This window comes from Jaculus jaculus, chromosome 13 (genome assembly GCF_020740685.1).
Source record: "Jaculus jaculus isolate mJacJac1 chromosome 13, mJacJac1.mat.Y.cur, whole genome shotgun sequence".
NCBI lineage: Eukaryota > Metazoa > Chordata > Mammalia > Rodentia > Dipodidae > Jaculus > Jaculus jaculus.
Window position 1 is genome coordinate 13477764 of NC_059114.1, and position 26037 is coordinate 13503800.

The 26037-nt window shown below is 46.3% G+C and overlaps 1 protein-coding gene across 4 annotated transcripts in view; it reads right to left on the reverse strand.

Annotated features, from left to right (window-relative positions):
• Positions 1-26037, reverse strand: part of Ssh1 (slingshot protein phosphatase 1) — a 91458-nt gene that overhangs the window by 27687 nt on the left and 37734 nt on the right. For 3 of the 4 annotated variants that reach the window (XM_045132289.1, XM_045132287.1, XM_045132290.1), the window contains 6 exons: positions 21218-21321; positions 15613-15677; positions 15103-15224; positions 9125-9193; positions 6226-6291; positions 3897-4091 (listed from right to left, as the gene is read on the reverse strand). In XM_045132289.1, coding sequence (XP_044988224.1) covers positions 3897-4091; positions 6226-6291; positions 9125-9193; positions 15103-15224; positions 15613-15677; positions 21218-21321 — 621 coding nt within the window. The remainder of the gene's footprint in view (positions 1-3896; positions 4092-6225; positions 6292-9124; positions 9194-15102; positions 15225-15612; positions 15678-21217; positions 21322-26037) is intronic. The other variant, XM_045132288.1, reaches the window with a different exon arrangement.

Here is a 26037-nt window from a genome sequence, read left to right on the forward strand (position 1 = left end):
ATGCACAAGGGGGCACATGCATCTGGAGTTTGTTGACAGCGGCTGGAGGCCCCTATATGCCCATTCATTCTCTCTCTCTCTCTCTCTCTCCCCCTGCCATTTTTTTCCCTCTCTCTCAAGTAAATAAAGAAAAATAAAGAGGGAGAAAACTGGTTTTGGGGAATGGTGGTGGCGCACCCCTTTAATCTCAGTACTTGAGAGGCTGAGGTAGAAGGACTGCTGTGAGTTCGAGGCCACCCTGAGACTACAGAGTGAATTCCAAGACCTTACCTCAAAAAACTAAAAACAAAGACAAAAAGACTGGTTCTGAGCTGGAGAGATGGCTTAGCAGTTAAAGGCATTGTTTGCAAAGCTTAAAGACCTATGATCCCCCAGGACCCACATAAAGCTAAATGTACAAAGTGGCACATGCATCTAGAGTTCATATGCAGTGGCAGGAGAAATCTGGCATGCCCATACTCCCTCTCTCTATGCCTCTTTCATTCTCTCTCTCAAATGAATAAAATCTTTTAAACTTAAAAACAATTATTTATTTGCAAGCAGAAAGCGAGAGAGAGAGAGAGAGAGAGAGAGAGAGAGAGAGAGAGAGAGAGGGAGGGAGGGAGGGAGGGAGGGAGCAGAGAGACAGTCAGAGAGAGAATGGGAACACCAGGGGCCTAACAGCCACTATAAACAAACTCCAGATGTATGTGCCACCTTGTGTATCTGGCTTACATGAGTCCTGGGGAATCGAATCTGGGTCCTTTGGCTTCACAGGCAAATGCCTTAAGCACTAAGCCATCTCTCCAGCCCTCAAGTAAATAAAATAGTTTTAAAAATAAGCCGGGCGTGGTGGTGCATGCCTTTAATCCCAGCACTCGGGAGGCAGAGGTAGGAGGATCGCTGTGAGTTCGAGGCTACCCTGAGACTCCATAGTGAATTCCAGGTCAGCCTGGGCTAGAGTGAGACCCTACCTCGAAAAACCAAAAAAAAAAAAAACATAATAATAATAATAATAATAAAATAAAATAAAATAAAAGTTAGCTGAGTGTGGTGGCACACCCCTTTAATCCCAGCACTAGGAAGGCAGAGGTAAGAGCATCACTGTGAGTTTGAGGCTACCCTGAGACTATATAGTGAATTCCAGGTCAGCTTGGGCTAGAGTGAGACCCTACCTAGGAAAACCAAAAAATAAAAAATAAAAAGCTGGGCATAATGGTGCACACCTTTAATCTCAGCACTCAGGAGGCAGAGGTAGGAAGATCACCATGAGTTCGAGGCCATTCTGAGAACTACATAGTGAGTTCCAGATCAGCCTGAGCTAAGACTGAAAACCTACCTTGAAAAAAACAAATAAAATAAAATAAAATAAAATAAAATAAAATAAAATAAAATAAAATAAAATAAAATAAAAGCTGGTTCTAAAGCTATTTATGACAAGCCTACAGCCAACATATTACCAGATGGGGAAAAACTGGAAGCTTTTCCACTAAAATCAGGAACAAGACAAGGGTGTCCACTGTCCTCACTTTTATTTAATATAGGTTTGGAAGTCTTAGCCATAGCAATAAGGCAAGAGACACACATAAAAGGGATACAAATTGGAAAGGAAGAAATCAAGTTATCATTATCTGCAGATGACATGATTCTATAAATAAAGGACCCTAAAGACTCTACTAGCAAATTGTTAGAGCTGATAAAAACCTACAGCCATGCAGCAGGATACAAAATAAATACACAGAAGTCAGTAGCCTTCATATATGCTAACAACAAACACACAGAGGATGAAATCAGAGAATCACTCCCATTCACAATTGCATCAAAAAAAAAAAAGTACCTTGGAATAAACCTAACCAAGGAAGTGAAGAATCTCTACAATGAGAAGTTTAAAACACTCAAGCGAGAAATTGCAGAAGACACTAGAAAGTGGAGAAACAAATCCCTTGTTCCTGGATTGGAAGAATCAATATTGTGAAAATGGCAATCTTACCAAAAGCAATCTACACATTTAATGCAATCCCTATCAAAATTCCAAAGGCATTCTTTATGGAAATAGAAAAAACAATCCAAAAATTCACTTAGAATCCCAAAACCCTCGAATATCTAAAATAATACTAAGCAACAAAAATAAGGCTGGTGGTATCACCATACCTGATTTTAACCTATACTACAGAGCCATAGTAACAAAAAGAGCATGGTACTGGCACAAAAACAGATATGTAGATCAGTGGAACAGAATAGAGGACCCAGATGTAAGTCCAGGTAGCTACAGCCACCTGATATTCGATAAAAATGCCAAAAATACTCATTGGAGAAAAGACAGCCTCTTCAGCGAGTGGCGTTGGGAAAACTGGATATATATCTGTAGAAGGATGAAAGTAGATTCTTCTCTCTCTCCATGCACAAGAATTAAGTCCAAATGGATGAAAGATCTTAACATCAGATCTGAAACTCTGAAACTGCTAGAGGAAAAGGTAGGGGAAACCCTTCAACATATTGGTCTTGGCAAAGACTTTCTGAATACAACCCCAATTGCTCAGGCAATAAAACCACAGATTAATCACTGGGACCTCATGAAATTACAAAGATTTTTCACTGCAAAGGACACAGTGAAAAAAGCAAAGAGGCAACCTACAGAATGGGAAAAAATCTTCGCCAACTATATATCTGATAGAGGATTAATATCTAGGATATACAAAGAACTCAAAATGTTAACTAATAAGGAATCAAACAAGCTAATCAAAAAATGGGCTATGGAGCTAAATAGAGAGTTCTCAAAGGAAGAAATAAGAATGGCATATAAACATCTAAAAAAAATGTTCTATGTCACTAGTCATCAGGGAAATGCAGATTAAAACTACATTGAGATTCCATCTCACTCCTGTCAGATTGGCTACCATCATAAAAACAAATGATCATAAATGTTGGTGGTGATGTGGAAAAAGAGGAACCCTCCTACACTGCTGGTGGGAATGCAATCTGGTCCAGCCACTGTGGAAATCAGTGTGGAGGTTCCTAAAACAGCTAAAGATTGATCTACCATATGACCCAGCTATAGCACTCCTAGGCATATATCCGAAGGAATCATCTCATTTCCTTAGAAGTACATGTTTAACCATGTTTATTGCTGCTCAATTTATAATAGCTGGGAAATGGAATCAGCCTAGATTTCCCTCAACTGATGAGTGGATAATGAAGATGTGGCACATTTATACAATGGAGTTCTACTCAGCGGTAAAGAAAAATGAAGTTATGAAATTTGCAGAAAAATGGATGGATCTGGAAAGGATTATAGTTAGTGAGGTAACCCAGGCCCAGAAAGCCAAGCACCGTATGTTCTCTCTCATATGTGGATCCTAGCTACAGATGATTGGGCTTCTGCGTGAGAATGAAAATACTTAGTAGCAGAGGCCAGTAAGTTACAAAGGGAAGAGAAAGGAAGGGAGGAGAGGACTTAATAGGATGGTATTGTATACATGTAAGTACAATGATTGAGTTGGGGAGGTAATATGATGGAGAATGGATTCAAAGGGGAATGTGTGTGTGGGGGAGGGTATTACCATGGGATATTTTTTATAATCATGGAAAATGTTAATAAAAATTGTGAAAAGAAAAAAAAAAATTAAAATTGAAAAAAAAAAAAGCTGGTTCTGAGAGCTAATGATGGCTCAGTGATTAAAGATGCATTCTCCCAAAGTCCGCTAGCCTAGGTTCAATTCCCCAGCACCCACTTAAAGCCAGCCGCACAAAGGCTCATGCTTCTGGAGTTTGTTTGCAGCAGCAGCAGACCGCGGCAGTGCTCCCGCCCACATGCGTGAAATCAGTAAGGACGTAATTTAAAGGCAGTGCTGGGGGCACGACCTTGAGCAGGCGCCAGGGCTGGCCCAAGGGCGGGGCGAGTGGAGCCCAGTACGTACTTGTCGACAAACAGCGCCGGCGAGTCCGGCCGCGTGGACTCCAGGTCCTGCATGGCGTTCCACTCGTTGATGCAGCTCTGCTCGGAGCCGATGCAGCTTTCGTAGTAGGTGGCCCAGATGAGTGCCACCCCTCCCGGGAAGTAGTTGTGCCGCCGTGCCACCTCACAGGCCTTGTGAAGCACCTGCAGGGCAGACCTGGGGGGGGGGGGAAGAGGTGGTTCAAGCCTGGGGAGAGGAGAGACCCAAGCTTGGGAGACACAAAAACCAGGCTCCCCCCTCCCACAAAGGGTGTAGGACAGAGCAGCTTCTCTATGTGCTCCCTATGTGGGATGGGCAGTTTTGTTCTTCTTTCTCTCAAATAAATAAAAACTGATTAAAAAAAAAACAACCATGGGGACTTCAAAAAAAAAAAGGTGGGAAGTCGGGCGTAGTGACGCACGCCTTTAATCCCAGCCCTTGGGAGGCAGAGGTAGGAGGATTGCAGTGAGTTCGAGGCCACCTTGAAATTACATAGTGAATCCCAGGTCTGTCTGGGCTAGAGTGAGACCCTACCTTGACAAAAAAACAAAAACCAAAAACAAACAAAAAGGTGGAAAGTGACTGAGAAAGATATGCAACATTAGGGCTGATTGTGTGGGGCGCACGCCTTTAATCCCAGCACTCAGGAGACAGAGGTAGGAGGATCGCAGTGAGTTCGAGGCCACCCTGAGACTACATAGTCACCCTGGGCCAGAGTGAGTTCCTACCTCAAAAAGAAAGAAAGAAACAAACAAAAAAGATATGTAACATTAATCTCTGGTTTCCACATACACACATGTGAACACACATACATACATGCCTGCATACCACACACAAACACACATCAAACATTAAAATAGGAGCCGGGTGTGGTGGCACACTCCTTTGATCCCAGCACTCAGGAGGCAGAGGTAGGAGGATCACCGTGAGTTTGAGGCCACCCTGAGACTACATAGTGAATTACAGGTCAGCCTGGGCTAGAGTAAGACCCTACCTCAAAAAACCATGTTATACAGCTTTTGAGAAGAATGAAATTCTGATACGTGCTTCAATATGAGTGAACCCTGACACCGTGCTACGTGAAGAGAGAAAGAGAGAGAGAGACGCAGAAGGACAAATACTGCTGGATGAGTCCACTCAGGTTGCTACAGTCGGCAAGTTCATAGGAACCAGAGTCAAAAGAAAGGAAAAGAAAAAGCTGTTGGCTCATGGGTGCACAGTTCTGTTTGGGGTGAGGAGAAGGTTTGGAATGGACAGAGGTAAGGCTGTACAACACTGAATGCACTTAAAAGCTATGGAACTGGGCTGAGAGATGGGTTGGCGGTTAAGATGCTTGCTTGCAAAGCCAAAGGACCTGGGCTCAACTCTCCAGGACCCACGTAAGCTAGATGCACATGGTGGCGCATGTGTCTGGAATTTGTTTGCAGTGGCTGAGGTCCTTGTGCGCCTATTCTCTCCTCTCTAATACATAAAATAAATAAGTACTGTCTAGAAAAAAAAAAAAAGAAGAAGCTGGGTGTGGTGGCACACACCTTTAATCCCAGCACTCGAGAGGCAGAGGTAGGTGGATTGCTGTGAGTTCGAGGCCACCCTGAGACTACATAGTGAATTCCAGGTCAGCCTGGGTAGAGTGAGACCCTACCTCAAAACAACAACAAAAAGCAATGAAACTGAACACCTCAAAGGAGCTAAAGCGGCAAATTTTATCCTAACATGCATTAAAAAAATACTTTATTTTCATTTATTTGTTGTTAGAAAGAGGGAGAGAGAGTGAGACTGGGCATGCCAGGGCTTTTAGCCACTGTAAATAAACTCTAGATGCATGTGCCACCATGTGCATCTGGCTTACATGGGACCTGGAGAATAGAACCTAGGTCCTTAGGCTTCACAGGCATCATCTCTCCAGCCCTTAACTGTATTTCCTTTTTTATTTTTAATTTTTGTTTTATGTTTATTTATTTATTTATCTGAAAGTGACAGACAGAGAAAGGCAGACAGAGAGAGTGAGAGAGAATGGGCACGCAAGGGCCTGCAGCCACTGCAAACGAACTCCAGACGCGTGCGCCCCCTTGTGCATCTGGCTAACGTGGGTCCTGGGGATTCGAGCCTCGAACTGGGATCCTTAGGCTTCACAGGCAAGCGCTTAACCGCTAAGCCATCTCGCCCCTTAACTGTATTTCTCGCCACACACCCAGCTCTACGCGAACACCCAAACAGAAGTGGTTTCCCTATTCATGCTGTCAGCTAAAAACATCTCTCTAAGGAGGTAACGGTCAACCCACCCCCCCAAAAAAAAAAAAACCACACTTACCACATGGCCTGGACAGACACGGGTTTAAATATGTGCATTCTTCCAGCCGTGCTCACGCTGAAGCCGCTGAGGATGGGAAGCGGAGAAAAGACACCGTGGTGAGAAGTCAGGCCCCGTCCATCAAAGGCGGCCTCGGAGCGAGGACGGGCGCCGCCTGCTGGCTGAGGAGGCCTTGGGACCTGCAGCCTTGGGCGAGGGCTAGGGCAGAACTTGCTCAAGCCAGCGAAGAGAGCTCTGCTCAAGACCGCAGGTCAGTCAAGAGCGCAAGGCAAGACGGCCTCTGACATCATCTCTCCTCACAACCGTCTCTGCTAACCTGCTTCCTCTACCGTTACACATCTCTTTTTCTTCCCTGGAAGTGCATGATGACGGAGTAATGAAAAACATTAGGGCTGGAGAGATGGCTTAACGGTTAAGCGCTTGCCTGTGAAGCCTAAGGACCCCAGTTCGAGGCTCGGTTCCCCAGGTCCCACGTCAGCCAGATGCACAAGGGGGCGCACGCGTCTGGAGTTCGTTTGCAGTGGCTGGAGGCCCTGGTGTGCCCATTCTCTCTCTCTCTCTCTGCCTGTCACTCTCAAATAAGTAAATAAAAATATTTAAAAAACAAAACAAAACATTATTTACAGTTTTGCGGTGCTGGCACTCAAACCCAGGTCTGCACACATGCTAAATGTCCTACCAGTGAATTCTACCCGAGCTTTGAAAAGAAGAATTTTTTTTTTTTTTTTGAGGTAAGGTCTTGCTCTAACCCAGGCTGACCTGGAATTAGTCTCAGGCTGGCCTTGAACTCACGGTGATCTTTTTACCTCAGCCTCCTGAGTGCTAGGATTAGAGGTGTGCGCCACCACACTGGGCAAAAACAAAAATCTTAGAAAAAAAAAAATAGATGCATGGCCGGGCACGGTGGGAGGCAGAGGTAAGGGGACTGCCGTGAATTCAGGGCCACTCTGAGGCTATGTAGTGAATTCCAGGTCAGCCTGGGCTAGAATGAGACCCAACATTGAAAATACATAGATAAATGAATACATAAAAATAGCCGGGCGTGGTGGCACATGCCTTTAATCCTAGCACTCAGGAGGCAGAGGTAGAAAGATCACTGTGAGTTTGAGGCCACCCTAAGACTACATGGTGAATTCCAGGTCAGCTTGGGCCTGAGTGAGACCCTACCTTGAAAAACCAAATAAATAAATAAACAAACAAACAAATATAAAAAGCTAAAATAAAAAATAGATGCGTGCAACACTTTGTGCATCTGGCGCTATGTGGATACTGGGGAATTGAACCTGAGCAGGCAGACTTTGCAAACAATTTCTTTTTGCTGTTGAGCCATTTCCCCAACCTAGAAAAAAATGTTAAAAAAGGGAAAATGAGCCAGGTATGGTGGTGCACGCCTTTAATCCCAGTACTCAGGAGGCAGAGGTAGGAGGATGGCCATGGGTTCAAGGTCATCCTGAGACTACATAGTAAATTCCAGGCCATTCATGACTAGAGCAAAACCTTAACTCAAAAAACCAACATAAGGACTGGAGAAATGGCTTAGCAGTTAAGGCGTGTTTGCCTGCAAAGCCAAAGGACCCAGGTTCGATTCCTTAGGACATACATGTCTGGAGTTTGTTTGCAGTGGCTGGAGGCCCTGGCACCCCCATTCTCTCTCTCTGTCAAATAAATAAATAAAATAAAATAATATTAAAAAAATAAACAGGGCTAGAGAGATGGCTTAGCAGTTAAGTGCTTGCCTGTGAAGCCTAAGGTCCTGGTTGAAGGCTCGATTCCCCAGGACCTACGCGTCTGGAGTTCGTTTGCAGTGGCTAGAAGCCCTGGTGCACCCATTCTCTCTCTCTCTGTCTCAAATAAATAAATAAAAACTTAAAAAAATGAAATAAAATACTGGCCGTGGTGGTGCACGCCTTTAATCCCAGCACTCAGAAGGCAGAGGTAGGAGGATTGCCGTGAGTTCAAGGCCACCCTGAGACTCCATAGTGAATTCCAGGTCAGCCTGGGCCAGAGTAAGACCCTACCTCAAAAACAAAACAAAACAAAAACTATTTAAAACATGATAATAAAAGGGGGAAAATCCCCCCACTACCCCATTTCAATAAAGCACGTTCTGGTTTTTCTAGTCCTCTGCGCCGTCACCTAGCTTCACGTCGCGGGATCCCACTGCAAACACCACTCGGCTTTTCAGCACTATCATGGCACCCGCGCCTTCCTTGGGAGCAGATGCGCGTGGAGCCAAGTGGGCCCTTCATGACCCCCCAAAACGGGCCAGGCTGAACTGGGAATTCCTCCTCGGAGAGCCCCTCAGGGTGGCATGGAGCACTGCCGGACCAGTGTCCCTTCCTGGCATTCCTGAAGCAGCGGGCACTGCTGTGCCACACTCGCTGTGAATGCTCAGTGGCATGGCTCACAGAAGCCCAAAGTGAGGGGCCGCTGAACACGGCCGCCCCTTCTGGAAACTTCACACAGCAGCAGCAGGCCGCAATGACACACTTTGGGGGCTACCTCGCTTCACAAGTGCATCTCCGAAACGTACTTTTCTTTTTCTTTTTTTTTTTTAAATTTTGTTTGTTTATTTATTTGAGAGCGACACAGAGAGAGAATGGGTGCCCCGGGGCCTCCAGCCGCTGCAAACGAACTCCAGACGCATGCACCCCCTTGTGCCTCTGGCTAACGTGGGTCCTGGGGAATCGAGCCTCGAACCAGGGGCCTTAGGCTTCACAGGCAAGTATTTAACCACTAAGCCGTCTCTCCAGCCCTGAAACGTACTTTTCCATGGGGCTCCCCGGAGAGCAACGCCACTTCCAATGCAGTCAGCCCGCCACCCACAGTTACCCACGGGTGCCCACCCAGCTGGTGCTCCGGTGGGCGGGGCAAGAATCTTTGTGAGGCATGTCCATACCCATCTCCATCGAGGTGGATTTTGGTGTCACTCCACAGGCGAAGGACCATCCCAATGGTGCAGCTTTTACTGGGGGGCAGAGAAGACACTGGGGTCAGCATTCGCCCTCATACAGTCTTCCCCAGGTTTCCTTGCCCAGCCTGTCAGGCTGAGAGACAAATACCACCTGGTCCAGGGACAGGCTGCTGGGCCTATGTGGGGTGTAGGGTTTTGCTCTAGCCCTGGCTGACCTGGAACTCACCGTGGAGTCTCAGGCTGGCCTCGAACTCACGGCAATCCTCCTACCTCTGCCTCCCGAGTGCTGGGATTAAAGGTGTGCGCCACCATGCCTGGCTCTGGATTCCTTTTTTAAATTATTTTTTAAAAAATAGGGCTGGAGACCTAGGGGTGTAATGTCTGCTGCTGTCTGGCTAAATGTATATACTGTGCTCATCAAAGTGCCCAATAAGCACTTCTTTTAATGTTCATACCCATATATTACTGCTGCTCTCACTTTTGGTTAGAGAAGCTTCTCTTTTCAGATGGCGGTGACCCTGGGAAGACTCAGAAGGCACCATAGTGCCGAGAAGTAATAGAGGAGTGCTCAGCACTGAAATATCTCTATCACATATTCCAAGTCTCAGGGTCTATTGCAGAAGAGGTGGGGGAAAGAATGTAAGAGCCAAGGGAAGGATAGGACTCCTTACAACAGGCTCCTCCAGACACAAAATGGCCTGGATATCCATGACCTCACAGTGCCTGACACTACCTACACAAGACCATCATAAGAGGAGGAAAAGATCATGACATCAAAATAAAAGAGAGACTCATTGAGAGGGGGAGGGGATATGACGGAGAATGGAGTTTCAAAGGGGAAAGTGGAGGGGAGGGAGGGTATTACCATGGGATATTGTTTACAATCATGGAAGTTGTTAATAAAAATAATAATAAATTTAAAAAATAGGGCTGGAGAGATGGCTTAGTGGTTAAGCCGTTTGCCTGCAGAACCAAAGGATTCTGGTTCTATTCTCCAGGATCCACATAGGCCAGATGCACAAGGGGGCACAAGCATCTGGAGTTCATTTGCAGTGGCTGAAGGCCCTGGTGCACCCATTCTCTCTCTCTTTCTCTCAAATAAATGAATAAAATATTAAAAAAATAAAAATTTGTTTTTTTAAAAAGTTTTTTGTTGTTTTTTTTATTGGGCTGGAGAGATGGCTTAGTGAATTAAGACATTTGCCTGCAAAGCCAAAGGTCCTCCTTTTGTGTCCCCAGGACCCACGTGAGCCAGATGCACAAGGTGGTGTGTACGTCTGGAGTTCATTTGCAGTGGCCTGAAGGCCCTGACACGCCCATCTCCTCTCTTTCTCTTTGCTTCTTTCTCTCTCTCTCAAATACATGAATAAAACTAAAATATTTTAAAAATTTTTTTATTTATTTGCAAGCAGAGACAGACAAAGAGAGAGAGAAAATGGACGCACCATGAACTCTAGCTGCTGTGAACAAACTCCAGCTGCATGCACCCCTTTTGTGCATCTGGCTAACATGGGAACTGGGGCCTCGAAGCAGGGTTGTTAGGCTTTGCAAGCAAGCGACTTAACTGTAGCCAGATCTCCAGCCCACGCTGCTGGACTGTAGAAGACACAGGTCTATGGGTGGCCTTGCCTGCGGGTGTCACCACTGGCTGCCTCGTTTTCATGTAGCTGCTAACTCTACAACCCAGCTGAGACTTTGGGGTATGGAGATAAAGCAGCTGACTTCCATGCCCAGTCTACAGCAGGGGACAACTGGTGGGAGAGGGGGCTTAACCAACTGGAGTACATGGACAAGTACCCCAGCAGCCAATCCCGCCCTCGTGTCTTCTGGGGCGACAGCAAATGGGAGGGTGCCCACATCACTTCTGCAGCTCATATTCAGAGTTTCGTTTTTTCCTATCTTTTGTGCAACTGCCAGTTTGCAAACTAGCTCGATCCGGGTCTGATTTAGCCATCCTAGCAGCGAAACGATACCAACCTTGGAGACTGGCGCCGCTGACGGGCAGAAGGAAAGAAGGTCTTATCACAGGGTCTCCTCGGATCATGAAGAAATTCTCAGGGCATTTACAAAAGAGTTGGCTTTCGAGAACTGCTGCAGCTGTGCCAAGGGCCAGCCCTGCAACGCTCAGGAATGCCAGCCTCTGTCTTGGCTGCAGCTTCCCAGGCTCGGGAGTAATTTTACACCCGCCCGCACCTGTGGGACAGGAGCTCCGGGGCTCTGGGAGCCAGCTCCCGCCTGGGCATCGCCCTCCAAGTGCACACCTGTCTGTATCTGTTTGAACACTCTGGAGGAAACTGGATCAAGCCTTTGCGCTGGGCAAATACTGTGCCCCCCACCCCCGTGCCAGCATCACATCCACTTGCAAGGGGCTCCCTCTAGTTTCTTTGTGTGGCTGTGCAGGGAGAATTGCGTGGAGCCTTTCAGAGCTCCAGGCACGCCTCAGTCGCAACAGGGCCACAAGCAGATGTCCTTTGGAGCCCAAATATGACACACAGATCACCTCGGTACTCTAGGAACAGGTTGGTAGGTCTGGAAGACCCAACCTGTAAACAGGCCCAGGGCAGGCTGTGGACCTTCTAGGGCAGACAGAGGCAGAAACTGCCCATATTAGACCAAGGGACACCTCAGGTATCTCCCTGAGACAGAGGTGAGAAAGAAGCAATGTGAGAAACGCAGATTAAAACTACTCAGGTTCCATCTCACTTCTTTCTGTCAGAACGGCAAAAGAAAACTAATGAGAGCCAGGCATGGTGGCGCATACCTTTAATACCAGCATTGGGAGGCAGAGGTAGGAGGATCGCTGTGAGTTTGAGGCCACCCTGAGACTCCATAGTGAATTCCAGGTCAGCCTGGGCCAGAGTGAGACCCTACCTTGAAAAACCAAAAAAAATAAATAAATAAATAAAATAAAATAAAATAAAAAATAAATAAAATAAATAAGATTTTAAAAAATTAAAAAAAAAAGAAAACTAATGACCATAAATGCTGGCGAGGATGCAGAAAAAGAGGAACCCTTCTACACTGTTGGTGGGAATGCAATCTGGTCCAGCCATTGTGGAAATCAGTGTGGAGGTTCCTAAGACAGCTAAAAATAGATCTACCATATGACCCAGCTAAAGCACTCCTAGGCATATATCCTAAGGACTCTTCTCACTACCTTAGAGATACTTGCTCAACCATGTTTATTGCCGCTCTATTCACAATAGCTAGGAAATGGAACCAGCCTAGGTGTCCCTCAACTGATGAGTGGATAGTGAAGATGTGGCACATTTATACAATGGAGTTCTACTCAATGGTAGACAAAAACGAAAGTTTGGCCACCCTGCCCAAATGAGCCCATGGGTGCCAGGTGCAATAGTAGCATGTCTGTTATGGGGGAAACCAACTGCTCTCTAATTGCCCTGGAGGCCTGCTGGTGTCTGGCTAAATGCATATATTATGCCACCAAACTGCCTGGTGAGCACTTCTCTTAATGTTCATACCCATATGTTAATGCTACTCTCTCTTTTGGTTAGAGATGCTTCTCTTTACAGATGGCAGTGACCTCTGGGATGATTCAAAGACACCATAGTGCTGAGAAGAAGTGACAGACGACTGCTCAGCACTGAAACATCTCTATCACATTTTCCAAGGCTCAGGGTCCATTGTGGAAGAGGTGACGGAAAGAACATAAGAGCCAAAGGAAGGGTAGGACTGTTTGCAATGTATTCTTCCAGACCCAAAATGGCCTGGATGCCCATGACCTCGCAGGGTCTGGCACACTTCCTACACAAGACCCTATACAAGATGACGACATCAAATTAAAAGAGAGACTAATTGAGAGCGGGGAGAGGGTATGATGGAGAGTGGAGTTGACACAGCATTCGTCTGTCTGTCTCTGTGTACGCCTGCCTGTCTCTCTCCTTCTCTCTCTAAGAAAACAAAAACAGGGGTATCATTACTTAGGCAGGCCAGAAGTTGCTGGGGGGGGGGGTCCCCGCCCACCTGAGGCTTTGTTCCAGGTCTAGAGAGAAGAAAAGCGTTTGGTGCTCTGGTGCTACACAGAATTCCAACTCCAGGCTGCTCTTTCCCAAACCCTCCACTCCATAGGTACCACAGGAGGCCCCTGGTGAGGGCCACATGCATGGCAGCGCTTGCTCCAGCACTATAGCTGTTTCTCTCTCTCTTTTTTAAAAAATATATATTTTTTAATTTATTTACTTACTTGAGAGGGAGAAAGAAGGAGAGCGAGAGGATGGGCATGCCAGGGCCTCCCAGCCATTGTAAATGAACTCCAGATACATGTGCCCCCTTGTGCATCTGGCTTACGTGGGTCCTGGAGAGTTGAGCCAGGAACCTCTGGGTTTGCAGGCAAATGCTTTCACCGCTAAGCCATCTCTCCAGCCCTCCACCCTCCGCTTTTTCTTCTTTTCTTGAAGGATTTCACTATAGCCCAGGCTGACCTGGAATTCACTGTCTGTATACTCTCAGGGTGACCTCAAACTCATGGCCTCTACCACTGCCTCTGAGTGCTGGGATTAAAGGCGTGCAACCACCACGCCTGGCTATGTCTATCTCTTGATTCCTCACCTGCCACAGGAGATGTGTACCATTCCGGGTTGACCCTGCAGCCAAGTTATAGCTCCTGATCAGGGCTCAGCACAGGGAGACCCTGGCCTGGAACAGAGGCAAGAGGACCACAGGAAGGGGCAGGGCTCCCGTTCATGACTAGAATGGGTTACTACAATGGATTCCATGAGGTGAGATGAGTTCTTCCTCTGAGAAGATTCTTTTTTTTTTTTTTTTTTTTGGTTTTTTGAGGTAGGGTCTCACTCTAGCCCAGGCTGACCTGGAATTCACTATGGAGTCTCAGGGTGGCCTCGAACTCACGGCGATCCTCCTACTTCTGCCTCCTGAGTGCTGGGATTAAAGACGTGTGCCACCACGCCTGGCTTCTTTTTTTTTTTTTAAATTTAATTAATTAATTTGAGAGAGAAAGAGGCAGAGAGAGCCCACGTAAGCGAGATGCATGCGTCTGGAACTCAGTTGTAGTGGTTAGAGGCTCTACTGCACCCATTCATTTTCTCTCTCTAATAAAATATAATATTTATATTTTATTAATTTATTAATTTTTATTTATTTGACAGAGAAAAGAGGGAGAGAGACAGAGAATGGGTGCACCATGCCACTGCAAACGAGCTCCAGATGTGTGCACCCCCTTGTGCATCTGGCTAATGTGGGTCCTGGGGAATCGAACCTGGGTCCTTGGGCTTTGCAGCAAACACCTCAACCGCTAAGTCACCCCTCCAGCCCAAAAATATTTTTTTTAAAAAAGGAGTGGGACTTGGTGGAAGGTGATTAGGCCATGTCTATATTCCTGGGAGGAATCAATGCCAGCGCCACAGAGCCACAAAAAGCCTCGTCTCGGATGCTGGTGGCTCCCCGCCTCATCATGTGACGGCTTCGGCACACGTTCCCTCCATGGTACTACCATGCATGTGGCCCTCACCAGGGGCTTCATATTGGATTTTTCAGCTTCTAAAACTACAAGATAAATAAACTTAATTTTTTTTTCCTGATTGTTATTTATTTATTTATTAAAGACAGAGAAAGGGAGGGAGTGCATGAGAGAGAGATTAGGTGTACCAGGGTCTCTAGCCATTGCAAACAAACCCCAGATGCATGCGCCACCATGTGCCTCTGGCTTACGTGGGGCCTGGAGAATTGAACCTGGGTCTTTAGGCTTCACAGGCAGGTGCCTAAACTGCTAAGCCATCTCTCCAGCCCCATAAACTTCTTTAGCAACTTCTCAGCCTAGCAGAAATAGAAAAAGAGACTGACACTCCTTTTCTTCTATGGCTCCTGGGGTTAGCCCCCCAAAGTCACATCCTAACCTCTTCTTCGGGGGATACGGGACAGCATAGAAGCCTTTCAACACCGGTAACTCTCGTTCCCAGGGGGACCCTCCCTCTCGCAAGACTCACCTTTCCTTACTGGAGAAGTCAACCCCCAGCAGGATGTTCTCCTCCGTGTCCTGGCGCCCGCTGGTGTACACCACCACCATGTAGCGGACGCGGTCGGTCCAGGCGCTCTCCAGGCGCACAGCCTGCATGGGGCAGGGGTCTTCTCACTGCTCTGCTCCCCAGGGCCCCTCCTCCCTTTGCCAAACCAAGACCACAGGCTTTCGTTCTCAGCCTCTCCCTTCACGAGGGAAGAAATGAAGGGCGGGTTCTTTAGAGTGTGACCAGGTCCCTCATTCATGTCCCAGAAAGAGCCTGGCACGAAGGGGACATCCAGTCGTGTACGGTGAAGACACAAGGAGCGTGCGAAGAGATGCACACAGGCATCCGTGGAGGCCTCTGCTGGTCCCCCGGGACTGGGCATGGAGCTCAGGGACCGCCCGGCTGCACCCGTGCGCTCTGGCTCTGGCATGATCACACAGACACTTACTTTCGCCTGAGTTCTTTAGGGACGCGCCACACTCGCTCTCTTACCAGCTTGATTCGGTCCTCGCAGCGCAGGAGGTTGATCATCACTTGAAGATGTTGGGGCAGGTCACCTGTTGGGCCAATGGGGAGAGGTTTAGAAAGCCACCCGCTGATGGGGATGGGTAAGGAACAGCTCCGGGTGGTTGCAGAAAGCAGCTTGTAGTTTCCTAATTACTTGTAGTATTTTATTTTCTTTGTTTTGATTTTATGAGGTAGGGTCTCGCTCTAGCCCAGGCTGACCTGGAATTCACTCTGTAGTCTCAGGGTGGCCTCGAACTCACGACAATACTCCTATCTCTGCCTCCCTGGCTAACTAGCTAATAATTAATAATAATGATTAATTGATCTGAGGTAGGAGGACCTTGCTTGAAAAGCAAAACAAACAAACAAACAAAAAACCCCAACCACTTTTATTAAGCTGGACATAGTGGCGCATGCCTTTAATCCCAGCATTCAGGAGGCAGAGGTAGGAGAATCACTGTGAGTTTGAGGCCAGCCTGAGATTACATAGTGAATTCCAGGTCAGCCTGGGCTAGAGGGAGACCCTATGTCAAAAAATTAAACAACAACAACAACAAAACAGGGCTGGAGAGATAGGTAGCTTAGTGGTTAAGGCTCTTGCCTGCAAAACCAAAGGACCCAGGTTCAATTCCCCAGGACCCACATGAGCCAGATGCACAAGGGGACAAGGAGGTGCATACATCTGGAGTTTGTTTGCAATGGACGGAGGCCATGGTGCACCCCTCATGCTTATGTCTCTATCTTTCTCTCACACAAATACATAAATAAAAAATTTTAATCCAGGTGTGGTGGCGCACACCTTTACTCCCAGCACTCGGGAGGCAGAGGTAGGAGGATTGTCGTGAGTTCAAGGCCACCCTGAGACTACACAGTAAATTCCAGGTCAGCCTGAGCTACAGTGAGACTACCTCGAAAAACCAAAAATTAAAAAAATGAAAAAACAACAACACCACCCCCCCCAACTACCTGAATTACCAATTTTAAAATCAATTACCTGGGCTGGGATGCAGCTCATCTGGTAGTGTTTGCCTGGCACACAGTGCGCAGTTCAATCCCTAACACCACAAACCTGGGCGTGGTGCACTCAGATGTTGAGGGCAGGAGGCTCAAGAGTCATCCTTGACTACACAGAGGTTTTGAGATTAGCCTTGATTACACAAGACCCTATCTCAAAATATTACCCAAAGGAAGCTGTGAGTATAGCTCCAGGTATAGCACTTGTCTAGTATTTGCAAGTATTATTTGGTTCTATTTCCCAGTACCACAAAAAAAATTAAAATAAAATAAAATAAATAAACCTACCACAATCCTAAAATAACCCAAAACAGGGATGAAGAGATAGCTTAGTAGTTAAGGTGTTCACCTGCGAAGCCTAAGGACACAGGTTCAATTCCTCAGTATCCACATAAGCCGGATGCACAAGGTGATGTTTGCCTCTGGAGTTTGTTTATAGTGGCTAGAGGCCCTGGTGCACCCATTCCCCCTATCTACATCTGCTTCTCTCTCTCTCAAGTAAATAAAAAAAATATTTAAAAAAGCTAAAACAGGCTAGAGAGATGGCTTAGCGGTTAAGGCACATGCCTGCGAAGCCTACGGACCCTGGTTCGATTCTCCAGGTCCCACGTTAAGCCAGATGCACATGGTGGCGCGTTTGGAGTTTGTCTGCAGTGGCTGGAGGCCCTGGTGCCGCACCCATTCTCTCTCTCTGTGTCTCTAATAAACAAACTTTTTAAAAATTAAGAAAAAACTAAAACATATGCTTCAGAACACACTGAGGCATCCGGGGGATCAGCCTGCTTCAAATGTGCCACAAAACTACTGCAATGGCAGAATGTCATGGAGGCCAAGGTGCACTTCCTGTCTCAGAGAGGAATCAAGTCAAGCAACTTGCCCCTCTAGCTCGCAGCGCAAATCTCATGTTAAGTGTTCTCTCCACAATAAGTAGGATTAAAAAGAAAAAGGCTCCCCTCCTGTCTGTCCCCTGCAGGAACAAGATTCTTGTGTGACACACCCTCTACTGACTGTTTTGGGCCAGGAATTATGGAGATGACGGCTCACATTCAAGGACAGGCGGCTTCCTGCTCCCCTTTGAGGTGGGACCTGTCATGTCTCCAATGCCACGAGGCCACGGGTTGTTTCTTCCTTTGCCTGGGTCCTCCCAGCACCCACCCGAAGTTACACAGATGCCACTGAAGCCCAGCCTTGGCATCTGATAAATGCCCAAGTGAAAGAGCTCTTTTCCATGAAGATCTACTGCTTTCAGTGGGACTGCTGGCTGAGACAGATGTAAACTGCTGACAGACCGAAATCTAAACCCCAGCCTGACATGCGTACGTATACACACACACACGCACACACATACACACGCACACGCACACGCACACACACACGCACACGGACAGAAGCCTAGAATACAGGCCTTCCAGGGGGCCTCAAATAGACTGGGCTGGCAGAATCCAACAGAATTGCTTTTTCATGGGCAGAATTAACCCTCGAGTCATGGGCTCTGCATGGCACTTAGTGAGAGGACTACAGTTCACCTAGGGACCAGAAGACAACTCTAAAAGGAAAAAAAAAAAAATGGATGTAGGGGCTGGAGAGATGGCTTAGCAGTTAAGGCACTTGCTTACAAAGTGAAAGGACTCAGGTTCAATTCCCCAGGACCCACATAAGCCAGATGCACAAGGTGGCGCATGTGTTTGGAGTTTGTTTGTAGCGGCTGGAAGCCCTGGTGTGCTCATTCACTCCCTCTCTCTTCCTCTCTCTCTCTTTCAAATAAAAGGGGCTGGAGAAATGGCTTAGTGGTTAAGGCGCTTGCGTACAGAACCACCAGCTAATTCAGGAATGACGGCTGCGGTGATCCTAATAGCTACTCTTATATACCAGCTCTCAAAAGGAGAGATGGGCCGGGCGTGGTGGCACACGCCTTTAATCCCAGCACTCGGGAGGCAGAGGTAGGAGGATTGCCATGAGTTCGAGGCCACCCTGAGATGACAGAGTTAATTCCAGGTCAGCCTGGACTAGAGCGAGACCCTACCTTGAAAAACCAAAAAAAAAAAAGAGAGAGAGAGAGAGAGAGAGAGAGAGAGGGTTAAGGCGCTTGCTTGCAAAGCCTAAAGACCCAGTTTCGATTCCCCAGGACCCATGTAAAGCCTGATGCACAAAGTGGTGCATGCGTCTGAAATTCATTTACAGTAGCTGGAAGCCCTTGTGTGCCCATTCTCTCTTTCTGTGTCAGTCTTTTTTTGCTTGCAAATAAATTAAAAGGTGTTTTTTAAATGTCATTATGCCTTTTAAAAAATTTTATTTATTATTTGAGAGAGAGAGAGACAGAAAAATAGAGAGAGAGAAAGGGCACACCAGGGCCCTTGGACGCTGCAAACAAATTCCAGATGCGCGCACCCCCTTGGCTTACATGAGTCCTGGGCAATCAAACCTGGGTCCTTTGGCTTTGCAGGCAAGTGCCTTAACTGCTAAGCCATTTCTCCAGCCCCCAAACATACATACATATATATATATATATATATATATATATATATATATATATATATATATATATATATTTTAAAGGTAGGTGTGTGATGTGCATCATCTTTTTGTCTTTTTTTTTTTTATTTTTTTTGTTTTTCGAGGTAGGGTCTCACTCTAGCCCAGGCTGACCTGGAATTCACTATGTAGTCTCAGGGTGGCCTCGAACTCACGGCAATCCTCCTACCTCTGCCTCCAAGTGCTGGGATTAAAGGTGTGCGCCACCACGGCTGGCCCAGACACAGTCTTGATTATAAGTATCAGTAGGTGAAAATGCCTACTGAACCTTAGCAACCGCTACAAGTTTCAAGGTGTGAAATTCTACCCTTGGCTTTTCAAACTGAGCTACTTGAGGTTAAGCAAACAAACTGACCACAGGAGGTGAGGAAATGGCCAGCTGCTAGTTGGTCTCATGTGCTGGTGGGGCCACTGCTGAGGAATGGAAAGGGCTTCCTGGCGAGTGGACATCCAATCTGGGGTTGCCTCTCTAAGCGGAGCCTCGGAGGCCGTGACCCATTACAAAGACTCACTTGTACACAAACGCCCTTCAGTTTCAGAGTCGAGTAGCCTACCAGTCTTGGCACTTTAAAGGCATTTCTTACTAGTTTACTGTGGACTTAACACTCATGTTCAATTCGATTCCTCTTCTATTATGTCTTTCTAGAACGTGGCTGTGAAGGAATTATAAAAGTACCCCATCCTAGTGACCACTCAGAACTCACACCGTCCTCATTAGTAAAGCGGTGAGTATCCCCGCCGGACACATGGGAGACCAGGGTTCATTGGAGCATTTGTTCATTGTGACCTGAAATCTTCCGTTAACTTATAGGATATCTTTACATCTCAAAAGGGTACTGCTGTGCTGGGAAAGAGGTGGCTTAGCAGTTAAGGCGCTTGCTGACAAAGCCAAAGGACCCAGGTTCGATTCCCTAGTACCCATGTAAAGCCAGATGCACAAGGTGGTGCATGCATCTGGAGTTCATTTGCAGTGGCTAAAAGCCCTGGTGCACCCATTTTCTCCTTCACTCTCTCTTTCAAATAAATAAATAAATAAAATTTAAAAGGGCACTGCTAGACAGGTGTGGTGGCACATGCCATTAATCCCAACACTTGGGAAGCAGAGGTAGGAGGATTGTTGTCAGTTCGAGGCCAACCTGAGACTATAGTGAATTCCAGGTCAGTCTGTGCTACAGCGAAACCCTACCTCAGAAAAAAACAAACAACAACAACAACAAAAAAAAACAAAACAAGGGCACTGCTGACCACTTATTGCTTTCTCTCTCTCTCACACACACCCACAGAGAAAGAAAGCGAACTTAAGAGGCTCACTAGGGCTGGAGGGATGGCTTAGCGGTTAAGGAGGTGTTTGCCTGCAAAGCCAAAGGACCCAGGTTCGATTCCCCAGAACCCACATTAGCCATATGCACAAGGGGGCACACATATCTGGAGTTTGTCTGCAGTGGCTAGAAGCCCTGATGTGCCCATTCTCTTTCTCCCTCTCTCTCAGTTCCCCAGGTCCCACGTTAGCCAGATGCACAAGGGGGCGCATGCATCTGGAGTTCGTTTGCAGTGGCTGGAAGCCCTGGCGCGCCCATTCTCTCTCTCTCCCTCTATCTGTCTTTCTCTCTGTCACTCTCAAATAAATAAATAAATAATGAACAAAAAATATTTATAAAAAAAAAAAAAAAGAAGGCTCTGACACTACCTACACATAAGAGGAGGAAAAGATCATGACATCAAAATAAAAGAGAGATTGATTGAGAGGGGGAGGGGATATGATGGAGAGTGGAGTTTCAAAGGGGAAAGTGGGGGGAGGGAGGGCATTACCATGGGATATTGCTTATAATCATGGAAGCTGTCAATAAAAAAACTGAAAAGAAAAAAAAAAAAGAAGGCTCACTAGCTTGCAGTGCATGTGCGTGCAAGCCTCCAGCTGGGCTGGTCAGTACACACAATTTCCCTGGCCCCGAGACTCAGCAAACTGCTTCCCACCAAGCATGGAAGAGGTTCCCTCCCCCACGCCCCCGTGGCACAGAAACAAATACCCAGGTAAAGCCATCACCTGCATGCTTGTGGGGATGCTGAAGACTCCGCTGGCCCTGGGGGCTGTTTCCCTGCTGCAAGAAGAGGGCCGCTCCTTTCACCATGAAAAAGCTCTCGCTTAAGCTGGGAAGAATAAAAACAGAGCACAGTTAGACTGAATTCTCAAGAAAAACGGGCCAAGTCATGCTGCAGAGGGAAAGCTTTCGAGTGAACCAACAGCACGTAAAATGCAAATGGATGAACTCCTTTTTTTCTTTTTAAGTATTTTTAATACTTTATTTATTTGAGAGAGAAAGAGGCAGACAGACAGAGAGCGAATAGGGGCACCAGGGCCTCCAGCCACTGCAATTGAACTCCAGATGCATGTACCACCTTGTGCATCTGGCTTACATGGGTAATGGGGAATAGAACCTGGGTCCTTAGACTTTGTTGGCAAGTGCCTTAATCACTAAGCCATCTCTCTAGCCCCCCCCCCTTTATTTTTGGTTTTTCGAGGTAGGGTCTCACTGTAGCCCAGGCTGACCTGGAATTCACTATGGAGTCTCAGGGTGGCATTGAACTCACGGTGGTCCTCCTAACCTCTGCCTCCCCAGTGTTGGAATTAAAGGCGTGCACCACCATACCCAGCTGCCCTTTCTTTTTGTGTGAGAGAGAAAAGGCTGTAGCCACTGCAAACAACTCCCAAATACATGTGCAACCCCTGTGCATCTGGCTATAGGTGGGTACTGGGAAATCAAACGTGGGTCCTTAGGCTTTACAGGCAAGCGCCTTAACCTCTGAGCCATCTTTCCAGCCCGAAATATTTTTATACTAATTCCACATAGCATTCTTCCTAAACAAACCCACCAATAGCTGCAGTTTGCACGAAGAAATAATGCTTGTGCTACAACATCCAGTGTTCCACAGTGGCTGTCCTGGGGCAAGGTCCCCTTCCTAGAGTCGCGGGACAGGGACCTCAGTGTAACACGGTGTCTCCTCAGTGCAGAGAACAATCCAGTCAGCAGAGCGAGGTCGTCCGCATTGTGACTGTCACTCTTGCTGTTTGGTCTTTGCTTCACATCCAACTTTCAGCAACTTCATTACTTCATGGTGCTTTTGCAAAAGAATACACAGGAGGCGCCAGGCGTGGTGGCGCACGCCTTTAATCCCAGCACTCAGGAGGCAGAGGTAGGAGGATTGCCATGAGTTCAAGGCCACCCTGAGCTACAGTGAGACCCTACCTCGAAAAAACAAAAAACAAAACAAACAAAAAACCTTCCAGTTAAAACATTAACAAAATGCTTTATAGAACTTGGAAAAACAATGGGCAAAAATATAAAAATACATTCTATAAAAACAAAAATAAACCGGGCATGGTGACATAGGCCTTCAATATTACCAGCACTGGGAAGCAGAGGTAGGAGGATCAACATGAGTTCGTGGCCACCCTGAGACTACATAGTAAATTCCAGGTCAGCCTGAGCTAGAGTGAGACCCTATCTAGAATCCCCCTCCCTCAAAAAAATTATTAACAGTGGCTTTGTTGGGTTGGACCATTTATGATTATCTTTTTTCTGTTTCTTAGTATTTTCTAAATTTTCCACACTGAACACATATTAACTTTTTTGTTAACAAAGAAGGTGATGGATTGGCATCTTATCTCTACCTCTGCAACTTTTAAAATGTATCTTATTTATTTATTGGTTTATTTTTATTGTGAGACAAGCCTAACAGACTGGCCTTTTTTATGCAAGAGAGAGAGTAAGAGTAAGAGAGAGAGCAAGAAAGAGAGAATAAGAGGTGGAATTGGCACACCAGGGCCTCTAGGCTCTGCAATCGAACTCCAGTTGCATGTACCCCTTGTGTGCATGTGTGACTTGGCACACTTGAGACATTTTGTACATCTAGTTTATGTGGGACCCAGAGAGTCAAAAAGTCCTTAGGTTTTGCAGGCAAGCATCTTAATCACTAAGCCATCTCTCCATCCCATTTTCTGTTTTTTTAAAGTAGGGCCTTGCTCTAGCCCACACTAACCTGGAATTCACTATGTAGTCACAGGCTGGCCTTGAACTCATAGCAATCCTCCTACATTTGCCTCCCAAGTGCTGTGATTAAAGGTGTGCGCCACCACGCCTGGAGATATTATTATTCGTTTATTTGCAAGCAGACAGATATAGAAGAGAGACAGAAAGAGAATGAGTGTGCCAGGGCCTCCAGATGCTGCAAAGACTTCAGATGTGTGTGCCACTTTTGCATCTGGCTTTATGTGGGTACTAAGAAATTGAACTCGGATCATTAGGCTTTGCAGGCAAATGCCTTAGTTATTGAGCAATCTCTCCAGCCCCCATATGAACTTTTTAAACAACTATTTTTTACTTAAAAACAATCTTAGGGCTGGGGAAATGGCTTAGCGGTTAAGGCGTTTGCCTATGAAGCCTAAAGACCACAGTTCGATTCCCCAAGAGCCACGAAAGCCAGATGCACAAGGGGGTGCATGTGTCTGGAGTTCGTTTGCAGTGGCTGGAGGCTCTGGCGTACCCATTCTCTCTTTCTATCTGCCTCTTTCTCTCACTCTCAAACAAACATAAATAAGTATACATTTAAAAAATATTTTTTAAAAATTTTAGCCAGGTATGGTGACACACACCTTTAACTCCAGCACTCAGGAGGCTGAGGTAGAAGGACTGCTATGAGTTCGAGGCCAGCCTGAATCTACATAGTAAATTCCAGGTCAGCCTGGGCTAAAGCAAGACCCTGCCTCAAGGAAAAAAAAAATGAACTCGCACAAATGCTGGCGGTGCTAGGGCAATTTAGCTTCTACAACATTAAGTCCATAATCTGTTCTTTTTTTTCCTGGTTATATTCTCATGTTAAAAATATAGACGGGGCTGTAGAGATGCCTTAGCAGTTAAGGTACTTGCCTGCAAAACCAAAGGACTTAGGTTCAATTCCCCATGACCCACGTAAGTCAGATACACAAGGTGGCGCAAGTGTCTGGAGTTTGCAGCAGCTGGAGGCCCTGATACACCCATTCTTTGTCTCCCTCTTTATCTCTCTCTCTCAAATAAATAACTAAAAACTTAAAAAAAAAAAAGATCTCAAAAGAAGAAACACAGATGGCATATAAGCATCTAAAAAAATATTCGACATCCCTAGTCATCAGGGAAATGCAGATTAGAACTACATTGAGATTCCATCTCACTCCTGTCAGATTGGATACCATCATGAAAACCAATGACCATAAATGCTGGCGAGGATGTGGAAAAAGAGGAACCTTTCTACACTGTTGGTGGGAGTGCAATCTGGTCCAGCCATTGTGGAAATCAGTGTGGAGGTTCCTGAGACAGCTAAAAATAGATCCACCACATGACCCAGGTATAGCACTCCTAGGCATATATCCTAAGGACTCATCTCACTACCTTAGAGATACTTGCTCAACCATGTTTATTGCCGCTCAATTCACAATAGCTGGGAAATGGAACCAGCCTAGATGTCCCTCAACTGATGAGTGGATAATGAAGATGTGGCACATTTATACAATGGAGTTCTACTCAGTGGTAAAGAAAAATGAAGTTATGAAATTTGCAGGAAAATGGATGGATCTGGAAAGGATTATACTAAGAGAGGTAACCCAGACCCAGAAAGCCAAACATCGCATGTTCTCTCTCATATGTGGATCCTAGCTACGGATGATTGGACTTCTGTGTGAATATGAAGAAAACTCAGTAGCAAAGGCCAGTAAGCTACAAAAGAGATATAAAGGGAAGAGAAAGGAAGGGAGGTGGGTACTTGATAGGATGGTATTGTATATATGTAAGTAGAAGAATAGATTAGTAGGGGTGAAAAGGCCCAAGTGAGGTCAGGGGAAGAGACTGAGTAAAGGAAAGGTGGAGGGAGGGCTAATCAAAATCTAAGAGGATATAAATAAATCATATGGAATCCTACTTTTTTGGACAATGGAACACTCAGGAGCCGTAGATTGTTGCTAGAAATTTTTCAGTGCCAGAGGTGGGATAACATCCAGTGAGTTGTTGGCCAAGGAGGTCCCTGATGCCCCCAAAACATTACAGGCCACTGCCGAGGCCCTTGGTTTCCCACCAGGAATAGATGGTAAGACCCTATTGCTGACGACTCCACAAACTTGGGCTACAAGGCCACTGATAAATCCTGCTGGAACTGAGCTGATAACTGCCTCCATGTAGACCAGCTGACAGAAAGCTGGAAGAAGCCATTCTGCATGTAGTTCAATGGGAGAAAGAGATATCACCAGTAAAGATATTTTATTTGGCCAGCTAGGCCAAATGAGCCAGCAGGTGCAAAAGTGACACGTCTGTCATGGTGGGAAACCAACTGCTCTCTAAGTGGACTAGAGGCCTGCTCCATGGGAGGGAATACATCCCTGATACTGAAAACTCAAGAGGAGTAGTCATGAGCTTTAGGGGGTGTAACGTCTGCTGCTGTCTGGCTAAATGTCTATACTATGCTCATCAAACTGCCCAGTAAGCACTTCTCTTGATGCTCATACCCTTATGTTAATGCTACTCTCACTTCTGGTAGAGAACCTTCTCTTTTCAGATGGCAGTGACCTTGGGATGACTCAGAAGGTATCATAGTGCTGGAAAGAACTGACAGGAGTGCTCAGCACTGCAAGATCTCTATCACACTTCCAAGGCTCAGGGTCTATTGTGGAAGAGGTGGTGGAAAGAATGTAAGAGTCAAAGGAAGGGTAGGACTCCTTAAAACATGATTCCCCCCAGACACAAAATGGCCTGGATATCCATGACCTCACAGTGTCTGACACTACCTACACAAGACCATAAGAGGAGGAAAAGATCATGACATAAAATAAAAGACAGACTG